The sequence below is a fragment of the Sebastes fasciatus genome, chromosome 7, assembly GCF_043250625.1.
Source record: "Sebastes fasciatus isolate fSebFas1 chromosome 7, fSebFas1.pri, whole genome shotgun sequence".
Lineage (NCBI taxonomy): Eukaryota > Metazoa > Chordata > Actinopteri > Perciformes > Sebastidae > Sebastes > Sebastes fasciatus.
In genome coordinates this window covers 33,824,224-33,846,013 of record NC_133801.1, presented here as the reverse complement: position 1 = coordinate 33,846,013, position 21,790 = coordinate 33,824,224, and the positions used below count along the sequence as shown (strand labels likewise).

The window sequence follows — 21,790 nt, the reverse complement described above, 5'->3', positions numbered from 1 at the left end:
TTAACACCATAATAACGCGTTGGCGCAAATTTATTTTAACGGCACTAATTTCTTTAATGCAATAACGCAAACGATCTTTTGGAGGTTGTAGCGGGCTTAGTTTTAAAGCTAGAGTGAGGATACTGGTATATGAAACTAGAAAACCTAATAAATCCATTAGTGCCAATTATGTCATACTATCTTTAGGTTAAATAATGCTGCAATTTTGGAGAGGAAAAACTGGCATGGCCATTTTCACAGGGGTCCCTTGACCTCTGACCTCCAGATATGTGAATGTAAATGGGTTCTATGGGTACCCACGAGTCTCCCCTTTACAGACATTTAGACTTTATGATAATCACATGCAGTTTTGGGCAAGTCATAGTCAAGTCAGCACACTGACACACTGACAGCTGTTGTTGCCTGTTGGGCTGCAGTTTGCCATGTTATGATTTGAGCTAGGGATGCTAATTTTGAAAAATTGTCTTAACCGATAACCGACCCTCGTTAACCGACTATTAACCGTTAACCGACAAGATTTGTGCCTCGCATTCAGCGGTGTACCAGCTGCAGGAGCACAACAGATATTCGTCGACGGGAGTCCTCAGTTCACCGTCCGGGAGCGTTAACTTAGCAGCTACGATGCTGCGTGTAGTGTCGCGGACATGCAGCCACTTTCCCAGTTAAAGTCTCCACCGCACATTTAGTTTAGTTTAGCAGGTTGTCAGCTGTGTGTCTGTCCGGCATAACTTTAGTGATTGTCAAACAGTGTGTGTGTTTGTGCTACGTTAGCAGCTCTAGCATTGCCGGAGGCTTCGTGCTCGCCGCCGCACACGTAGTTTGAGTATCTTTAGGGAGTTTCCAACAGACCTTGTGTGTATGTGTTGGCGGTGAGTGTGAGGTTGTTGGTGGCGTTCTAGCTGTGAACGTAGGTGTAGCAGTGTGTGTACAGTTTATTTGTCGGTGAATAAATGCTACGAAACTACAACTCCTCCGCTCCGCTCAACAAAGCTGAAGAGACCGGAGCCGACTTCCTGTAACCGGCAACTCCGGCTCTGCCTCTTAAGGTGGGCTGTTAAGGTGGACCAGCTTTTCTCCTTAAAGAGACGAGCCGCTCCTCTGAGCCGCTCAGCTTTTGAGTTCATTATTAACATTTCTTTTAACCGTTTTAATAGATAGCGTTAATCGGTTAAAATGCTTAATGTCGGTTAACGGTTAAACGGTTAATTATGGACATCCCTAACTTGAGCATATTTTGTATGCTAAATGCAGTACCTTTGAGGGTTTCTGCACAATATCTTTCATTGTTTTGTGTTGCTAATTGATTTTCAATAATAAATATATACATACATTTGCATAAAGCAGTATATTTGTCCACTCCCATGTTGATAAGAGTATTAAATACTTGATAAAACTCCCTTTAAGGTACATTTTGAACAGCTAAAAAATGTGCGATTATGTATGTGTGTACACATGTATGTATACAAATCACTGAAATGATAACATGGCAAACTGCAGCCCAACGGGCAACATCAGCTGTCAGTGTATCAGTGTGCTGACTTGACTATAACTTAGCGAATTTAGCGTAAGTTTTTTAGCGTTATTTAGCCTATTTTGCAACATGTATGTAGTATGGTACCAATGGATTCCTTTAGTTTTTCTGGTTTCATATGATGCCAGTAACTTCACTCTAGCTTTACAACTGAGCCTGCTACAACCTAAAAATCGCAAGTTGCGTTAATGCGTTAGAAAACGAGTGACATTAAAACAAATTTGCGTTAACGTGTTATTATCGCGTTAACTTTGACAGGCCTACTAATAATATATTTGATATACTCCATACAGTAGCGTGTAGCTCTGTATGTCTCCGTTGAAAAATGTACATTTTAGTCTGTCAGACTTAGAGTGTGAAGAACCTGGCTCTCATATGAAGCAAATAATTAGCTGCAAGCTCTATGTCTCTCCGACTTAAAACGAACCTGTTTGGTTCCAGGGGTAAATAAACACTACGCCGTCTCCAGTATGGTTCTGTTGCTGAGTTTAGTTCCCAACGGCTCCATCTGATACTGTTGAGTTGCACTGCTAACAGGGTATGTGCCCTCAAATGCCATGTCTCAATGGTAAATGAGAGCAAAAAGCACATTTCTTCCCCCGGTAATCCCCTGGCCTTACTCCAAAACGTCATCACAGGCTAAGGCAGCACACACAGAGAGACCAGGGGCACTGTGCTCAGAGGAAAAATACATTGTTGGTTTTCTCTACAGTTTTCTCAGGAGCAATGACCATAATTGCCATATTGGCATGTCTACAGGGAGCTTACCATTCTCACTCTCTGAAATGTTGCTAGAAAGTAGAGTGCAGACATGGTCCCATGTGTTGTTATGGGGACTTACAGTTGTTACAGGAATGACTCAGGAAACAAATGGCGAGAATAGCCTTAAACTATGTAAACGAAAAAAAAGAGTGGAGATCTGTTATATAAGAGCACCTTTTTCTTCAGCTCAACAGAACCAACGTTTTTTATTTTGCTTAATTGTTTTGTTTTATTTCCTTCACAAAGTTTCATATGCATCAGCATGATTAAAAAAAAAATGAGAAGAAGACCTAAATGAAATATAAGCCAGACTGCATTGGCAGGCAGAAATGCCCAGATGGTAAGGCACAGACACATGCTTCAAAAAGGTGCTGCTGGTTTCTGAGGGACAGAAGCTGCACCTCTACAACATGTACACTTATCTGTCCTCTCAACTGTCCAGATCTTTCCTCCCCCTCTCCAGTCCAGCATGAAATCTGTATGTAAAAAAAATTGAGCTTTCCTGAAAAATTTAACTCGCCTGAAAATGAGTAATGTAAGATGTAGGCACTCATTTATTAGTCTGAGCTTCAAGCTGAGACATGGGCAGCTATTTTTAGTTTTGCATAAATGCCGTGCATTTGCTTGACACAATATTATCCATCAGATTCTAAAGCCAGGTTTCCACCAAAAGTTCCCGCGAGTTTTTTAGTCCCTGGAACTGCTTTTCAACTATATTATATTATTATTATATTTGGGCTTTAGAACGTTAAAGCTGTGACACAATCAGAAAACAATTTTTCTTTCTCTCACTCACAGCACCGCCGCGACGTCTCCCTCTTCTACCGTTAAAGCTCGCTCTCGCAATCTCTTTATCTTTTTTCTCTGTCTTTTTTTTTTTTAAGCCTAACCTAACTTTACCGTCAATGTTATCAAACAAAGACACTTGGTCTCCCCTCGTTCTAAAATGGTCCTAAGCGGACCGTCGAATATAGTCGATGTATCGCGGCTTGTCCCAAGCGCGGTGTATAAATGACGATATCGTGAACATCGACTAAAAATTGTCATGTAATGTATTTAAGCCACCCCGCCGGCATGAGACTCGCTTTGGCATTTCCTTCTCTCCCTCTCTTCTACGGCCTATGGCTCCCTCTCACAGACACAGATACGTCACGGACTCCGTGCCAATCCAGACCTCTCTCGTGGGCGAGTAGGTGTGACGTATGCGGCCGGAGTGTTTTTGTCTGGAGGGAAGCAGCGGAGAGAGGAGGAGCTAGCCCGGAGAAAGCGAAAGACACGACTAAAGCAAGCAGAACCAGCCAAGAAGCAAATGACTCTGGCTTCCTCGCTTTCCAAAGCAATCCCACATGACAAAAAAAGTGCAAAAAAAAGAAAGAAATCACGGCCGCTGTAACCAAATACATCTGGTTAGCGTAGTTGAAAAGCCCGGATTCAAAAGACTCATTAAGACACTTGATTCAAAATATGAACTGCCTGGTCGCAAATCTTTTGCGGAGAAAGCTCTATCGGAGTTCTACATTTCACTGAGAGAAAAGTTGACCAACCAGCTAACAGAGGTGACCCACTTCTCCACATCTACCGACCTGTGGTCCAGTAGAATGTGTGAGCCATACCTGGCTGAGTATCACTGTACATTACATCGACAACTGGGAGTTGAAGAGTAATTGCTTTCAAACAAGCTTCTTCCCGTTTGATCACACGGGTGAGAAAATCGCGCAAGGTTTAAAGGATGATCTCATGTCATGGAACTTACAAAAAGCTCGTCAAGTGCTCGCCAAAGCTGTGAGCCTGAATAAGTGGACAAGACTGCTTTGGCTTTAGGCTGCACCTCGCGATTGGTGAGTCTTTCTACACTAGTGGGAAAATAATAATCTGTATTATGAGCAATGTTATAAGAGCTTACTGGTAAACATGACAATAAGTTACTTTACACTTAAGAATGTTTTAATGCAGACATATACTGCAGGGACTACAAGAATCATCATATTGGTGTGATTGTATTGTTGATTGTATGCATCAAAAGGTTAAATCAAGCATTTATGAAGTGCTTAGAGGATATTTGAAAATATCGCGATATATATCGTGTATCGCGATAAAGCCTAAAAATATCGCAATATTATTTTTAGGCCATATCGCCCAGCCCTATTTTCAATTCATCTTCTTTATTGTGCATTTAAAATTGTTGAAGTTAACCAGCTATCATTCACTTCTTTTTTCATTGGACAAAGATGACTGCAGTTGTTCATTCTGTAAAGCGCATCAGACGTGTTTCACTTGCACGTCTTACGCAACAGGTACGCTCTCATTTTAATCTATGCAGCTGTCTCACGGGCATAACTGCGACCTGAAGAGCTTCACGCTTCGAGTCTATTTTTTTCTACAGTACGTGCGTAAACACAGGGTTGATGCCCAATAAAAAGGCACTGAATAAATATATTTATCTATGTTTTGCAACCCAGGCGGAGCAGAGTGTGCTGCTCTCTGGACTCTGCTCCGGTGTGAAATCCCACAGACTCTCTCTGCCTTCTCTTTAGCCCAGCAGCTGGGAAGCAAGACACAGGAACTTTTATATTTTTGTTTTGTTTTTTGCAGTGTTATTCATGGCCAAGCTGTAACCTGAACTGTACATTTACTGCCACTAGACAATAATAATAATAACCATACTCGGCTGCCGATTCAGTATGTATTGCGATTTTTTAAGTATTGCGATTCTACATTACGATTTATTGCGATTGTTGTTAACTTTTTTAACACTAGACCATGGGGAGTATGAGTATGATTTTCAGCATGTATGTAGTCAGAGATGATCAGTCATTGTCAGGATTTTTTTTTTTTTTTCAGCAACCCAAAAATCTAAGAAAAATACATTTTCATCAGTATTGATGGAAAAATAGATATTTCAGGAATACTACTGAACCAACATTCTTGCAAATCTGGATAGCACAATTCCTAATCCCTGGAGGAAACAAGAGTAGTCCAGCCCCTACTGTTCAGTTAAGAGGAGTGAGGAGTGAGGAGTCAGCAGTCAATGACCGTATGCGACAGTCAATAAAATATGTTTCTCAAAAAGTGTAAATCACCGCAACAACGAGAGGTCCTTCAGCACATAGTCATAAATGAGCACAAACAATATCGGGCTGATGGGTCCAGTAGTATGTTAGATAAGCCTTGGACAGACAGAGAGATGCACAGGAACGATTCAACACATAATCTCCTAAAAATCAACGCTTAGTGAATCAGGTAATGTAAAAACGTAAAAGGCTCCCTCTAGAGCCAGTGTTTGGTTTGTCCGTTCTGAGCTACTGTAGAAATATTGTGGAGCAACATGGCGGACTCTGTGAAGAGGACCTGCTCCCTATGTAGATATGAAGGGCTCATTCTAAGCTAACGAAACACAACAACTTTTAGTTTCAGGTGATTATACACTAATGAAAACATAGTTAAGAATATTATATTCCATCTCTGCTAACAGATCTCCTGAAATGTTACACACTGTTCCTTTAAGCAGAGGGTATGTTGGGGATCATGTTCGGTTGATTGGCAGGTGCGTCAGATGAGATGATGGCCACACACATCAGCTTCACCCAAGCCACCTTTGCACAGAATTGGATTTTCTAGTCCTATTAAAAGGTCAGTCAGTATCCTGTTGTTGGGGGCGTGACAGGGCGTAATGTGGAAAGATGCAGCACAGACACTGCGCTAAGCTCAAGGTATTACAGCAAAAAATAGCCTGTAATTATATCATTAATACTCCTCTCTGTTGCTAAATCACATCATCATTTCCTTGCAGTGCGGCACAGTACCAAATTTTCTGTGGCCTGGGGGGTTTGGAGCCACATCCCTGAAATATCACTCACTGAATAAACATGTGTGGCTATCTCAATTCTACTAGTGAGTCAGCAAGAAATCCAACATCTCAACCACCAGTCAGAAATGTCTGTGTGGGAGAATAAATGACTCTTTGTGTAATGGTGGCAAATAGTATCATCACACTGTTAAAGGAACATTGAAAGATTTTTTTAGTGAATATAGTTTAAATACTAGAGATTTTAATACAAACAAATATGTACAGTATGTATCCACCTTATTCCTAGCCCCAATGATGCCTTGCGTGAATAATGCGCGCAACTTCCAGCGCGTCATGTCACTGAACCGGAACCGGCGTTTTCCATGATAGCAGTACACTAGTCCTCTCTCCTAGAGCGATTGTATTAAACAATATAGTAAAACATCTGGAAAAACCACCTATTACACCTCAAACGGGATAATGTGATCATAGCTCTGCCTTCTACTATGGAGGGCTGGGAGGACGATCTGAAGAAGTGGCCTCAGATAACGTACACTATTGACTCTGTTGCTACAGACGGTAAAGCGTTGAACAATCTGAAAAGCTCTGAGACATATCAGTACTTCCATAGTAACAAGGTTTTCTTTTTTCTACACACAGATAACTTTAACTATTTTAGTCTAATGCTGTTCTGGACTCTGTGCCATAAACTGCCTTACATTTTAAACTATAGAAAATAGTAAAAGTAACTGGCTGTCATTAAACCAACGCTGTGTCCTCCCTACACATGAAGTCATACCTGTCTTTCGTAGCCCTACCACAAAGTAGGATACGGGTTTTCCTCCGTTGGCTTTTTGTCCACCAAATGAAATGAGCACACATACAGTACAGGGTTTTGGAAAATGCAAATTTAACATTAGTTAAATATATGTTAAAGGGACTGTTTGTAACTTCTTACACGTAGAAATCATTGCGGGTCGGTGTCCCATGCGCACTCGCGTGTGGCTACGCTGGTCAGACAAGACTCCAACACAAACTACACGGAAGCACCAAAACCGCAAAGTTGTATCTAGTGAAGCCCGTCTGTTAAACAGTGCTGGCCGCGGTCGGAGGACGCGGGGGAGACCGTAGCTTTGGTCTCCAGGGCCGGAGTCTCTGCTGTACTCTGCTCCTCTGTTCCTCTGCCTGCCTTCACTCACACACTGCGCTCGTTCTCACTCTTTCGCTCCACTCTCACATGCTTGCGTGCACACTACACACTGCAGAAGAGTTAGTTTAGCTCTGAGAATATCTAGTGAGTGGACATTTGTGCAGAAATAACTGCTGCAGCTCCTCCAGACCAACAGAGGTTTCCCGTGTCTTGTGAAGTGACGGGGCTCCGCAGAGAGAAACGTTATCGTCTCCGACCAAAACTCCGGCGTCTCCCCTGTTCCCTCCGGCCGCGGTCGGGAGGCTGAAGCAGGAAAAGCCAACACTAGGATCAGCATTGATTCATGGAGAGACCTTCGTCTGGTCAGCTAACATTACTGCCAAGCAGCTGAAATATAGAGTGATATTGTGCTTTTAGCTGACGTGTGTCGCCTCACTGTTTTGAGCGATGCTCGTTCATGTCTATGTAGAGCGAGCGCGAGCAACAGGATGCTGACTTAACGGCCACAGGTGTCGCTGTTAACAAGCAATTTCTGATCTTACAAACTGTTCCTTTAGATAAAGCAAGATTTGCTAAATTGAAGGCAAATTACTTTCCAAAAGAAGCGTCGTTGGCAATTAGCCTCTATGGTTAGCCTATGGGACTAACTAGCTTACTGCTACTTCCGCCACCTCACCGGAAGTTACACCCATAATCAATTCTACAGTAACGCCCTCGAGAATAAGGTGGATAGGAAATATCTGCTTATAAAACAAATCTGCTTATAGTGGTTTATATCACTGATACAACAATGCAAATCTGGAGGTTTTGTAATCAAGTAATACAAATTAAAGCTATAATCACACATTTTCTTCTTTAAAAAAAAATCCTAAATAAGCTTAACTTGACATGAGAGCTCATTAGTCATTGCTGCCTACTGAACTTCAGTAAGCTGTATTCAGAAAACATTTCTAGTCATTTCATCCCATGACCAAATTTATTGTCCTTTAATTTTATCCATGGCTGTTTAGCGTATGAAGTGACACATTTGTGTGACTGTTTCTCCAGCGTTATGCAGTACAAATATTCAACAGCATCAATGTGTAATAGCCTAATACTCGGTCTCCATTTCTTTAAAATGAGACTCTTCAAAAGACTAGCCACAGAAACAAAGAGAGGTGCCCTGCAGCGCACATTTGGATGCAGAACCTTCCCTCTCTCTTTCAGCATAACAAATGGCGGGTATTTATCACTCAGCGTGGAGCTCAACTTTTTCCACCCTTTTCATGTTCGCGCTGCACATTTTCATGCATTGACACAGTCATCGAATGCTTTAACTAGCTCAGACACACACGAGCAATTCCTCTCCTCCTAAACTGTGAGGGTTTTAAAGAAGTAATTATATCCCTTTATATGTTGTTAAGACTTGAAATAGAAAATCTATTTATTTGACTTATGTTCATCACATACAGTCAGCAGGGTGCTTGTAACAGTGTTTTTAGCTGGGGAACATTATAATCCCAATTACAAACAGAACATTCTGTAATTTCAAGCAGAGCATGCTAATTCCTAGAGATCTGCAACTCTGCCAATTTCCATATACATTTTGCAGGTTTCAGGTCAGATTCAGGCCTCATATATACAGCTGAATAAGCTTAATAAGTCTAATATTATAGTTTTAGCCAACCGACCTGAATGTTTAGGTACTGTAAGGGAAAATAATGAGTTAGTTGTGATTCGTTAAGCCATTGCTGGCTGGTCTGCTTTTATGATTGTTGAGTATTGAGTATATTACCAGTTTATTAGTAGAGGTTATAAGATTTTGTCTCTGTGCTTACAATATTTTGGCATACTTAGTACGAGTACGATGGCATATTATGGCCATTATAGGTAAAACGAAATATGATTACAGAGCTGGGGGAGGGGGTAATATTCAGAGAAAGAACTCAAAATTTTCAAGATTAAAGTCACACATTTATGAGAAAAAAACTTGGATATTCTCTGAGATTAAAGTGGCAAATTTAGGAGAAAAAGCTCACAAATTTACGAGAAAAAAAGAAATATTCTCTGAGATTAAAGTCACAAATTGGAAGCAAACTTGAATTTTGTCAAGGGACCACATTGCTTCACTTCGCAAGTTTGGATCAAACTCATCACACCACAGACGCCACCGTTAAACACTGCAGTAACATAAACCGTAGAGTGCAAACATGTTATTATATAGCGTATAATTATTACTACATATTATACTATGTTATACGCTATATAGTATATTATATATTATATATCGTATAATTATCTTTCAGGACCCTTGCCTTGCTCAGACACTACTTAAGGCACAACGATATTCAGATGGTGGCTGGTGTTAACACGGTTTTCACAATGTCAGATTTTTTGACTTTATAATCTCAGAGAATATTAAAATTTTGTCTCGTAAATTTACCACTTCAATCTCAAAGAATATCCTAGTTTTTTTCTTGTAAATTGCCAACTTTAATCTTAAAAATGATGAGTTTAAGGAATATTTCCCCCCTTCCCCAGCTCCTTATTTATTTTAGTTTGTTTGTTTGTTCATCTACAATGGCCCTAATTGACACTGTTGTGTAGGAGATAATTTAGTTTTTCCAATGTTCAAATTTTAGCTTTGGTAGATCTGAGCTGGCCTTATTTAATTGGGGCCGGGTTGGCCTAAAATATTTTTGGGCACTGGTTGAAGTCACGTCCCCGTTGCAGCACTCCACTATACCCTCTAGTCCTCTAGTCCAGCGGGTTAAGTCAAGCTGTCGAACTGAACATGTAGAGAGTCAGTGAAGAGGTAGAGGACAGGTTCAGTCAACGCTCTATATATATATATATATATATATATATATATATATATATATATATTCTATCCACTGGTCGTGTACGCTTCTCCAAAGATGTTTCAGTAGGATGCTTTTTTTCTCACTTTGTTTTTGAAATTCTGAGCTGCTGAACTCACACTTGGGCTGTTTTTCAGCCGTGACTTTGAAGGCAGCAGGCAGAAAGGAGGCCTCTGATCTCTCCCCAAAGACTTCTCTCTCTGCAGACGTGAGCCTGGCTGAGGCTCAGGTATCGAGCCACTCTGAGCAGTACAGTAGTAATGAAATTAATGGCATGCTTTGACTTGAGCATGGAAGACACACACACACACACCCCTCTGAAATGTTCTACAAATCTGAGATGATCGGTAGCTAATACCCATTGATTGAATCCATACGGATCTTGAAATAACTGATTTGAATCGAGCATCTGCTCCGGTGCGTGCTGCAAATTTGATCGCCGCATGTCTCGGTTTTAAAAAATGTATGCAGACATAGGTTAACTTTAATGACCATGCTGTTTTCATATGATTAAAAAGTCATTAATATTGACTCACTTACATAAATGGAGTTTGCAAAGGGAAATCATCTCAATGTTCCATAACACATAAATGCTGCATTGATGACACTGAAAATAAGACATTGATGTCTTGATTTTGAATGAAACCTCCACTTGGCATTTATTTGTATTTTTACATTAAGTGATCATTGCTGTACAATTACACAGTAGGTGTATGTAGTTTTTTTTTGTTATGGCAGCTGTTACTGCTCATGCTAACCATAACTTATTTATTCCCAACAAGCAGTGTTGCTGCTGCCTGAAATGTAAAATGTATAATGTATAATTTCCCGTGTGCCTGGAGATGTTTCCCAGGAAAGTCCTCCCCTATTACTGGGTGTTTTCAACACAAGTGTAATGGGTCTCTTAAACTGGATATACTGTACTGTAGGTTGAATTGTTATCATGCTATAGCAGTTGGTTATAGAGTAGTAAAATGGAAATCCTTAAAGACAAAAATTGCATTCAATATTTATTAGAATAGGCAAGCTTTCTAAGAAGACTCATGTTTCCACCATATGTAGCCTGGTTGAATAATTGAAGGGGAAGGAATATCCACAGAAACACACATCTGGATTAGGGATGCACCGATCCGAACTTCATTCCTAACAGCGATATCTGGGCTTTGGGTATCGGTCCGATACCGAGTACCGATCTGATACCAGTGTTTAATTAATAAGCTGTATGCCTCACTGTGTGGAAGCGACTGGGATCATTCTTTTGGGCTCTTCTTTTGTATAAGGCGACATCGGGCTTGACTTAAACATCACTTCCCTAACTTTGTAAAACAGAATGTAACGAATAAATACATAGATACAAGTTTAGGGAATTGTTATTTATTATCAAATTAATAAATTGTACAGGAATTACACTTCAAGTGTAAACCTTTTTAATGCAGCAACAAATTGGTCAAAACTTAAACAAGAATTAAAATTCCAGTATATAATGTCATAGTATATAAACATAGAATTGTATTGAATAGATCCCATATCACCGATATCCCATCCAGGTATTTGAGTCAGTATTGGCCCGATATCCGATCCGATATCGGTGCAGCCCTCATCTGCTTGCTGCCAAGTACATCAGCCGTGTTGTAGGTCAGTATTTACAGCAGTTGAATGTAAAAACACTTGGTCAATAGTCCGTAGACAGTTGGTGTATCCATCTTTGTGTTTTTTATTCACTTATTTACTCACTCATTCATTTCAGACCTTCCACTTTTTCTCAATAGTTGAAAAGTCTACTTTTCATTTATTTGCTCATTAAAGCTACAGTAGAGAACATTGATCCACGAATTAAAAAGGAAAACGAGGTACAAGGTGGTCACACTGACAAAAAAAATATAGGGTGGTGACTGCTGCTGGTGAATCAATAGTGAACATGGTGACATGGTGACAATCAGTGGCTCTTCATTCCCTGGTTGCAGGTTGTTATCACAAATACATCAACACTAGTCACATAGCAAACGGGCCCAGATGATAGGATTGACAGGGCTCCAGAGTGTGACCCAAAATCTGTCGAGTGCGACTAAATATTTTCATTGGTCGCACCGGTGCACCTGACAGGTCTGTCTATGTGTGTGTGTGTATGGGTCAAACCACACCCTGTACTCCTCCTCAAGCAACATCACAACCATAAAACATACCGATAATCCAAAATGTAGAGAACTAGTGATTGTTTTTCGTCAAGGAAAATGCTGCGATGCTCGTTCCACCTGTTCCCGGCCCTGAAAGGCCCAGACCGACATCACCGGCGGGCGAAGGTAACCGCTCCGCCACCTGTCCCCGGTTAGATGCCTAATCCTGATCAGAGGCGCCAGATTCATTTCACTAGTGGGGAGAGCAAAAAGTGTGTGTGTGTGTGTGCGTGCGTGCGTGCGTGCGTGTGTGCGTGCGTGCGTGCGTGCGTTGGTGCCTTCACATGAAACTCGTGAGCTTGTTTTTACGACATGGGAAGTCGTGTACACGATATGCTTGGCGTTCAAGTGGTTAATTCGTGAGAACTCCGCTGCTAAGCAACAACAATATAAACGTTACTAGAAGCCACAGAGGCTAATGATTTAGCAAGCTAGCAAGTGGGTAACATAATGCAGTAAATGCAAAGATATAATGACAGAGGAAAAAGAAGAGGCCGCTGGAAATATCAACGTTTTCCTCAGACATGTCATAAAATTACGAAGAAAAACAATATACGGCAAAAATTACAATATATTAACTTATTATGCACCGAAAAAATAACTTCCATAACTTCCGCCATTTCGGTCAACATGAAAAAACACATCACAAGTCGGACAACTCAGACTTTTCAGAAACTTTCCACTTCCGAGGTCGTGAATACGACATGAGGGTGCGTTCACATGGGCCCAACTTTTAAACACGGTAAACACGACCCCATTTGAAGGCACCATGTGTCACACTCTACATTTAATAACACGACACAACTTTACCGCTAATTTCTTCTCTGCTCCGATGATCAGCTGATCTGCTCTGAGCACAACTCTCTCTGTCACTTGACCACACACTCGCACGCACACGTTACATTAAGCTGCTCTTATACCAACGTAATATGTAAACGTGGATACCTGACGGTACCGTAGGTAGACTCTTTGGGACGCAGTAAACTCACTATTGATAATGCTACTTTGTCATTATTATGGTGCGTTCAGGGTCAATTCAGTAAAAATTTGTATTGGGCGGAGGTAATTTCTAACGTTATTATGACGCTTTCGAATGTAATCTAGTAAAATGTAGTTTTTGGCGAGAAACTTGAATAAATCCAGTTGTTTGAAGGAGATGTTTTCACAGCAATATAAAATAGATAATAGAGAGGGAATTATGACCCTTTTAACTTCCGAACAAAAACCAGTATGCAAACAGTAATATAGGTGTGGAGGTTGATGCACATGGGATTTATTGTTTTAATTTAGTTTTTTACCAGGGTATCAAATTGGTATCGAGAATCATGGAATTACTCTGGTACTGGTATCGACTGCTAAGTTTCTGGTATCGTGTCCCTAGTGTAGGCCTATGGGAACTGACAAAACCATAAAATATATCATTGCGGCGCCAAAAGGCACAGTGAAATATTTTGGGTGCACCTAGGGATGTTAATAATTAACCGTTTAACCGTTAACCGACGTTAAGAACTTTAACCGATTAACGCTATCGGTTAAAACGGTTAAAATAAATATTAATAATTAATTAAAAAGCTGAGAAAAACTCAGAGGAGCGGCTCGTCTCTTAAAGGAGAAAAGCTGGTCCACCTTAACAGCCCACCTTAAGAGGCGGAGCCGGAGTTACAGATACAGGAAGGTAGCTCCGGTCTCTGGCTCTCTTGAGCGGAGCGGAGGAGTTGTAGCCTCGTGGCATTTATCCACCGACAAATAAACTGTACACACACTGCTACACCTACGTTCACAGCTAGAACGCCACCGACAAACCCGCACTCCCCTCCGCCACACACACACACACACACACTGTCTTACACTCGCAAAAGTCATGACGCAATGACAGAGCGGCGGCGAGCACGAAGCTACCAGCAGAGCTACAGAAGCTAACGTAGCACAAAAACACACTCTGTTTGTCGGACAATTGCTATCGTTAATCTGGGTAGACAGAGTGTCGTTATGCCGGGCAGACACACAGCGGGCAACCTGCTAAACTAAACTAAATGTGCGGTGGAGACTTTTACTGGGAAAGTGGCTGCATGTCCGCGACACTACACGCAGCATCGTAGCTGCTAAGTTAACGCTCCCGGACGGTGAACTGGGGACTCCGTTGTCTGTTGTGCTCATGCGAGGCACTAATCTTGTCGGTTAACGGTTAATAATCGGTTAACGAGGGTCGGTCAACGGTCAAAATTATTTTTCAAAATTAGTATGCCTAGGTGCACCTAAATTATGTGCTGGTCCACCTAAATTATGTGCTGGTCCACCTAAATTAAAAAACTTAGGCGCACCAGTGCAACCAATGTAAGAATTTAGTCTGCAGCCCTGATTGAGTATCACTAGGATAGCAGTCCAAGACAGCAAGTCAGGGGCCAGTATCAAACACATTACAGTACGGATAGACCAGCTGCATCAGTTTGAATGGAGTCACCTAACATTGAATTGACAGACCAATCTGTGGGAAAGCTTAAAGTAAAAGGTTCAATCACTCACATCTCATTTTAAACAGCATTGGGAGAGAGAGAGGATACAGTCATCGGCATTTCAGAAATTTGAGCTTTGTGTGTTGTTGTTCCAACATTGCACTCTATTCCGAGTTGGATATGCCTTTCTTTAAGCACAGGAAGTGTTCTGCATGGCAGATTGATTTGTGATGTGGAATGAATGCTTGTGAATCCAGGTTGTATGACAGGCTACTCTCCTGGTTCATTCTACTGAAGAAGTGCAGTGAACCACATGACATATTTACTCTTCCTCTATTCTTTTTTTTACATGGTTGAGCTATTTCTTCTTACCTTTTTTTTTTTTTTTAAATGGTTCAAATTAACCTTTTGTTTTGTAATTTTTTTTGTAATTATCTTTTATCTTTTTCTTTCAAACTAGAATGTTTTTTTTAAAGTTCAGTGACCAGTACAGAAATATGACAAGAGATCACACACTGATGTTTGGACAGGAAATTGACTTTGTGCTACATTTTAAGATGAAGCCCATGAACTATGATGATTATTTAATGTGCCAGAAAATTTAGAAGTAATGCAGGTTTCACAAGTCGCTGGAAGGCATAATTATCCAACAGTTCCAGGGTAATGGTAAACACTGCCTCTCAAAGTGATGAAATGAAAGTGGTGGAGACACATAGACCCGCCCTGGGTCAGCAGCCTGTCGCTATGTTTGCACACTCTGGCATTGCTTCAGCTGTGAATTAAGCAGGGGGTATCAAGGTCTAGAAGGCTGCTGATCTGGGATTTCAGATTAAACTTGCTTTGTTCTACTTCCACAGAAAAAAACAACAAGGTAAAAACAAAAACTGGCACATTAATACATTCAAATTAATGTTAGCAAATGAGTTTGGTTAAGAAAAATCAATATCTTACGGATGATTTAAAGGTCCCATATTGTGCTAATTTTCAGGTTCATACTTGTATTTTGTGTTTCTAATAGAACATGTTTACATGCTGTAATGTTCAAAAAACACATTATTTTCCTCATACAGTCTGCCTGAATATGCATGTATTTACCCTCTGTCTGAAACACTCCGTTTTAGTGCATTTCAACGGAATTGCAAGAGAATTGCGTTGCTAGGCACTTAAACCTGCTCTATAATATACAAGACATGAAAATCTCACTTTTTACAATATGGGAACTTTAATCTAACAATTCATCTGTTATGAATTGAATTATGATTCATCACATGTCAATTCTAGAGCGTACACTTCCAAACAGCATGAATGTTAATTGAGAAAACATCTAAACTTCTTTCAGCAATAATTCTGTTGTTAACCTTACACTAAGACACCAGTTCAAAGAAGGACTGTTATTACAGGATTGTTTTAACAACTTTAGGGTTTGCTTGTCATCTTGTTGTGGCACAGGCTTCCCTAGATACGTTCATTTTGGAGAATTTTGACGTACATGATATTCGTCCAATGCAGAAGAAGGTAGTATGTCATGTAAAGGAGAGACCCACAATTAATTTCAATTACCATGATGATGATCAGTAGGAGTGGCCTGTGCAGCAACAAGGGCGAGACGTAGGGCTGGGCAATATATCAATAATATTGATATTGTGATATGAGATTAGATTTTGCATATCGTATGGCACTAAGTTTTGTCAAACAATGTAAGGATGTCGCGCACATCCAAAACTGTAATAGGCCGGTGCTGGACCAGCAGAAGACAGCAATGAAAAACATATAAGAAGGTCTGCACACTGTAGCTCCCTTTAAGTGCAATTTATTGTCAGTAAGTGTTGTCTCATCAGTTTATGGAACCAAGGCTGCATTTACAGTAAAGTGGTGTAATTTTCTGACTGTTCTAGCTGTTCTTTTATTTATTATATTTGCCTTAACACAGTCATTATATCCACTGATGATTATGTATTAAAAAATGTCTTTGTGTACATATTTTGTGAAAGCACCAATAGTCAATCCTACACTATCGACTCAATATCGACATCAAGGTATTTGTTCAAAAATTGTGATATTTGATTTTCTCCATATGGCCTAGCCGTAGCAAGAAGCTCTGAACACAACCAACGTGTGTACGAACTAAGGCTGTTAATCGATTAAAATGTGTAATTGCAATTAATGGCATGATTGTCCATAGTCCATTGTCAGGTATTTAGTACACTTATCAACATTGGAGTGCAAATATGCTTGCTTTATGCAAATATGCTTGCTTTATGCAAATATATGTATATATTTATTACTGGAATCAATTAACAACACAAAACAATGACAAGATATTGTCCAGAAACCCTCAACGGTACTGTATTTAGTATAAAAAATATGTTCAAATCATAACACGGCAAACTGCAGCCCAACAGGCAACAACAGCTGTCAGTGAGTCAGTGTGCTGACTTGACTATGACTTGCCCCAAACTGCATGTGATTATCATAAAGTGGGCATGTGTGTAAAGGGGAGACTCGTGGGTACCCATAGAACCCATTTACATTCACGTATCTTGAGGTCAGAGGTCAAGGGACCCCTTTGAAAATGGCCATGACAGTTTTTCCGTCGCAAAAATATTGCATAAGTTTGGAGCGTTATTTAGCCTCTTTCGTGACACCATAGTATGACATGGTTGGTACCGATGGATCCTGAGGTATTCTAGTTTCAGATAATGTAAGTATCTTCACTCTAGATTTAAATCTGAGTCTCTACAACCTAAAAATAGCAAGTTGAGTTAATGCGTTTAATAAATTAGTGGCGTTAAAACAAATTTGCGTTAACTCATTATTGTCACGTTATCTTTGACAGCCCCAGTGTGAACACATATGACCAAGGCAAGCCCGAGGTTCCACCATCAGGAATCAGACGGTGGACGAAAGTTGTCTCCTTGTGCCACCAACTCACCACTTCTGCTGTGTATCATAACTCTTTATATATTTACTGTGTTTGCTGAGAAAGATTGTCTTTGCTGTTCCAGATCTCGGTGCTTTCAGTGGGAAGACCAGAGGTGGGGTTTCTGTGCGTGAAGGCCAAGGTGTGGTACTCATGTGTACCCCTCCTCCCCACTCACCAGGTAAGACGTTAGACCCTTCAGGCACAGCCGGAAGGAAAAAACTATATATTCTACTCTTCACTGCCTCACTGGGATTGTCAATGAACTCATCACTATTCATCACGATTCCAATGACAACAAGTAATATTATTACTGTGCCAAGGTGAATGATGTTTTCATTATTTATTTATTTATTGTATTTCGATGGTTAGTTTTTGTACCCGTCTGCTCTCTTCTTCATCCATCCATGCTATTCAAATGATGAGTACGATAAGTTATGGCGACAACAGAGCCAAAGCACAGATTCTCAGCGATCAAATTTGCTGGGTCATTAGAAATGAAAAGAAATGTTACACAGACAATTATTTCGCATAGCCAGAGCATAGGCACCGCTCTTTAATGGCACATCTTGAACATCCCTCTCTACAGTTGTCCTCTTATGTGAGCCATGAATCATCCAGGCTTTCTGTTTGCATCTGCTCCGTCGTACCGCTGCACTGCACCCGTGGGAATGTTCGCTAAGTGCTCTTCAGCTCAACGTTTTCTGGATGCCATTCTGAATGACATGATAGCAAGCAGACAGTCAGTGACAGAGTAGCCGGTAAAAAACTGAGATAATTAACGATTAATGACGCTTAATGATTGACAGATTAAAGTGTAGTGCGGATGATTCTCATCCTTAAAGTTCCCCATCAATCACAGCACAGGTGTTGTATGTCATTGTTCACACTCCACTTACAGATCAAACTACAGTACATACATGCTTTTATTATTCAACCTTAGCTAAGGTTTTCTCTGGATGTTCAATTGTTTTATTGACACAAAAGGTATAGTTCAAGAGTACAACTATAAAGGGACTGGTATTTTACATAGTTTGAAACAATGTTATCCTAGAGACATATTTCCTAACCCCCCCAAACCCTTTTCCTCTTTGGAGTGATTGAGATAATGTGGTACACATGAAAAATTTGGCATCTTAAACATAGAATTTTATTAAAGCTGCAGTAGGCGAGATTGGAGCAAATATGTTTAAAAAAAAGTTATTTTTATAAAACGGTCGCTATATCCTGACAGTAGTACATGAAACAGGTAACCTGAAAAAAATGATGTTCCTCTGTGTCCTCCGTTGTCCTTCGGTGTCCTTTGGTGCTCCTAACGGCATCTGCAAGATTTCACAGACCAGAGGAAAACAAGCAGTAAGAGCTGATCTGAGGTCTGCTGTCAATCACTTGCGAACTCCGACCAAACGGTCAAACTAGGCAGCGCTGATCAAATATGAATCAATATTATGTTACTGTAATGCATCAAATGTTTTCAGAAATATCTTGTAGTTTATGGTTTACCTGTAAAATGAGAAAGTTTGTGACGCCGCCGCCATTGTGAAATCTGTTGAAGGACTAAAAGTGCAGGGTCTTGGTGTCTTAATGTGGTATTTTTGATGGATTATTGATAATTTTGTATCCATTCTTGAGTGGGAAAAAATGGTTAAATTTAGCACCAAATCTGTGTAACAAATGTTATCAACCCAAAAATCGCTGCAACAAATTATGAGACATAATAGAGCATGGGAATGGTTAATGGCAGGTTCCCAGCTTTCAGATGATGTACACCACTTCTATGTGACATATACTCCTGACTATTTATATATCCCTTATCACTAATCATGATAAATAAATAAAAGAAATAATAATAATAATAATAATAATATATAATAAAAAAGTCATAATAATACAGACACCAAAACAAGCATAAAAATAATTAAATTGTGGTTGTTGACAATCAGGCCGTAATGTTGGACTATTGAAATCTGTAGACAGACACAAGGATCTTATACAGGGGGTCGTGTGGCAGACAGGCAGCAAAACCCGCCCTCAACGCAGCTAGATACAAGACGCATCCTTACTGTGGCACCCTACTATGAGGGAAGCCAACATAATTGATCAATGGTCTCCAGTGAGAGTAAAATCTATCGGAGGAACATCTCAGTGTAAATTGAATTTTTCTCCAATGTTAGGAGAGACAGAATATTGAGTCGCCATGATTTCAATGAAGGTGGCAGGTTGGACTTCCATAGAAGTAAAATTTTCCTGCGGGCAATTAAGGAGGTGAACGCGATAACGTTAGTTTGGATAGTTGTTGGAGTGATTCCGTCTGGATGTCTACCAAACATAGCTACGTAAATGGATGGGGGGATTTTAAGCCATTCAATTTCTGAGACCGCATCAAAAAACGATTGCCAGAATTGGGTCAATTTGGGGCACGACCAGAACATGTGAGTCAGATCACAGGGGGCTTGTGAGCATCTATGACATCTATGAAGGTTTTCTCTCGAACGGTTAAAACAGTGATTGACATAAAATCAAAAACCAACACTGTAGATGACGTTATGGAGTGAGATGAGTATAATGGGAATAGTGATTTTCTGTCATTTAAGTGTGTTACAGTCTTGCTGCAGTAAGCGTTAAATTGACCCTGCTTTTCGGTCCCGATGACACGCTGTAACCCTTGTGTTGCATTGGTTGTATCAGATTGACCCGACCGGATCAATACAGAATATGTTATAGAAATAATCAGTCAACCGCTAAAAGTGCAATTTAGAACAATGAGATTTAACGTCACATATCATCAAATAACCTCAACATCAAAAGCCTAGTGTGACATTGAAACACTGCAGCGAGTCATTTTAATCCTTTAATCTTTGTTTTTATTGTCTGAATGAAGGCGCCAAATAAATTGTGACAGAGGTTGTCATATCGGCATTTATGAAGCAAAGACGGTAAACAAATAAGAAGCGACACTTATGCCACTTAAAGCCCAGGATAACTGAAGTATATTGAATATTACTGCCATGTAATAACATTGTGAAACAAATGCTATCAAAGGCTTTGGAAGGTTTCCTTATTCCCTTCCACTGTGTTTGTGTGATAACAAATGTAGGCTATTTAAAGTGTAGCCGCAGTGGGATACAAAGTCCTTGATAAGGCAACCTTGGCTAATATTGTTGGAAGAAAACATTTATTCATATTTTACAAGCTTAAATGATCCTTCAGCTAAAAACTATTAGAAAATGAGCCTCTTAGCTTTTACAGCTTTAGTTTTGGCTGTATTCATCTCTACAAACAGTGGTCTTATAATAATCATACTACACTCAGCTCTGTCACGTATAAATTAATACGTTACTAGAATATTTACCTCTAAATATTGGTAAATAGCAGGCAAGCCTCAACAGGCTGTCGAGCCGTTATTTTGATGCTTATTTCTCATGTTTACAGATTAGGCTCAAATACACAATACAGGTAAGATTATAATTTATTTGTTCAACGTCGCTGACATGAAATGAAAAACGATCTCCGACAGCAAAACAATAATTAAAAAATAATGCCACAGCCATAACATTTGGCGGTGTGATGAATGCCTCGGTGAGTCAGACCGTGTCACAATAGAAAATTCACCTCGTATAGGGAGTGTTAAACAATGTTTGGGTTAAATTGGTTGTGGGAGGATTCAGAGACATTAAAATGACACTTAAATTAGATAGGACTCATGAGTGAAAATAATTTGGAATCACTGAGATGTGAAACGTTTATTATTTTTCATTTCATGGCTTTGAGCGCTTGGGAATTTTTATGTGAATCTTTGGTAAATAGTGTTTTACTTTTATGAAGCTAAAGTAGTTTGAATAAAACCTTTTGGACCTCCGGTGTCTTTGATAATTCAAATTCGTTGTAGCGTTGTTTATTATTCTATATTCTATATGTTGTCATTCTCTATTTTATAGGGAACAGTTGGACTAGTTTGTGTCGTAGCTGACAATCTGGTTTACGACTCTGTGCCCCATTCCTCTCAGTAGATTAAGCAAGACGATGCTGACATTGCAAATTAATCTGTTGACAATACAGTATTTGAAAAGTGCCACATATTTGAGTCCGTTTTCTACCTTATTGCAGCCACTGACTTTGAACTCACATCGAGTGCTGAATCGACTTCACATCTTTCAGATCTGAGAATCTTTG

The 21,790-nt window shown here is 40.0% G+C and overlaps 1 protein-coding gene across 6 annotated transcripts in view; it reads left to right on the top strand.

The window, feature by feature from the left end:
• The window catches only part of cntn5 (contactin 5), a 179,035-nt gene that overhangs the window by 82,450 nt on the left and 74,795 nt on the right, over window positions 1-21,790 (top strand). For 4 of the 6 annotated variants that reach the window (XM_074640435.1, XM_074640434.1, XM_074640433.1 and 1 more), the window contains exon 7: window positions 17,703-17,798. In XM_074640435.1, the coding sequence (XP_074496536.1) occupies window positions 17,703-17,798 (96 nt within the window). Of the gene's footprint in view, window positions 1-16,011; window positions 16,213-16,266; window positions 16,476-17,702; window positions 17,799-21,790 lie in introns of those variants that run through there. The other 2 variants (XM_074640436.1, XM_074640437.1) reach the window with 2 other exon arrangements.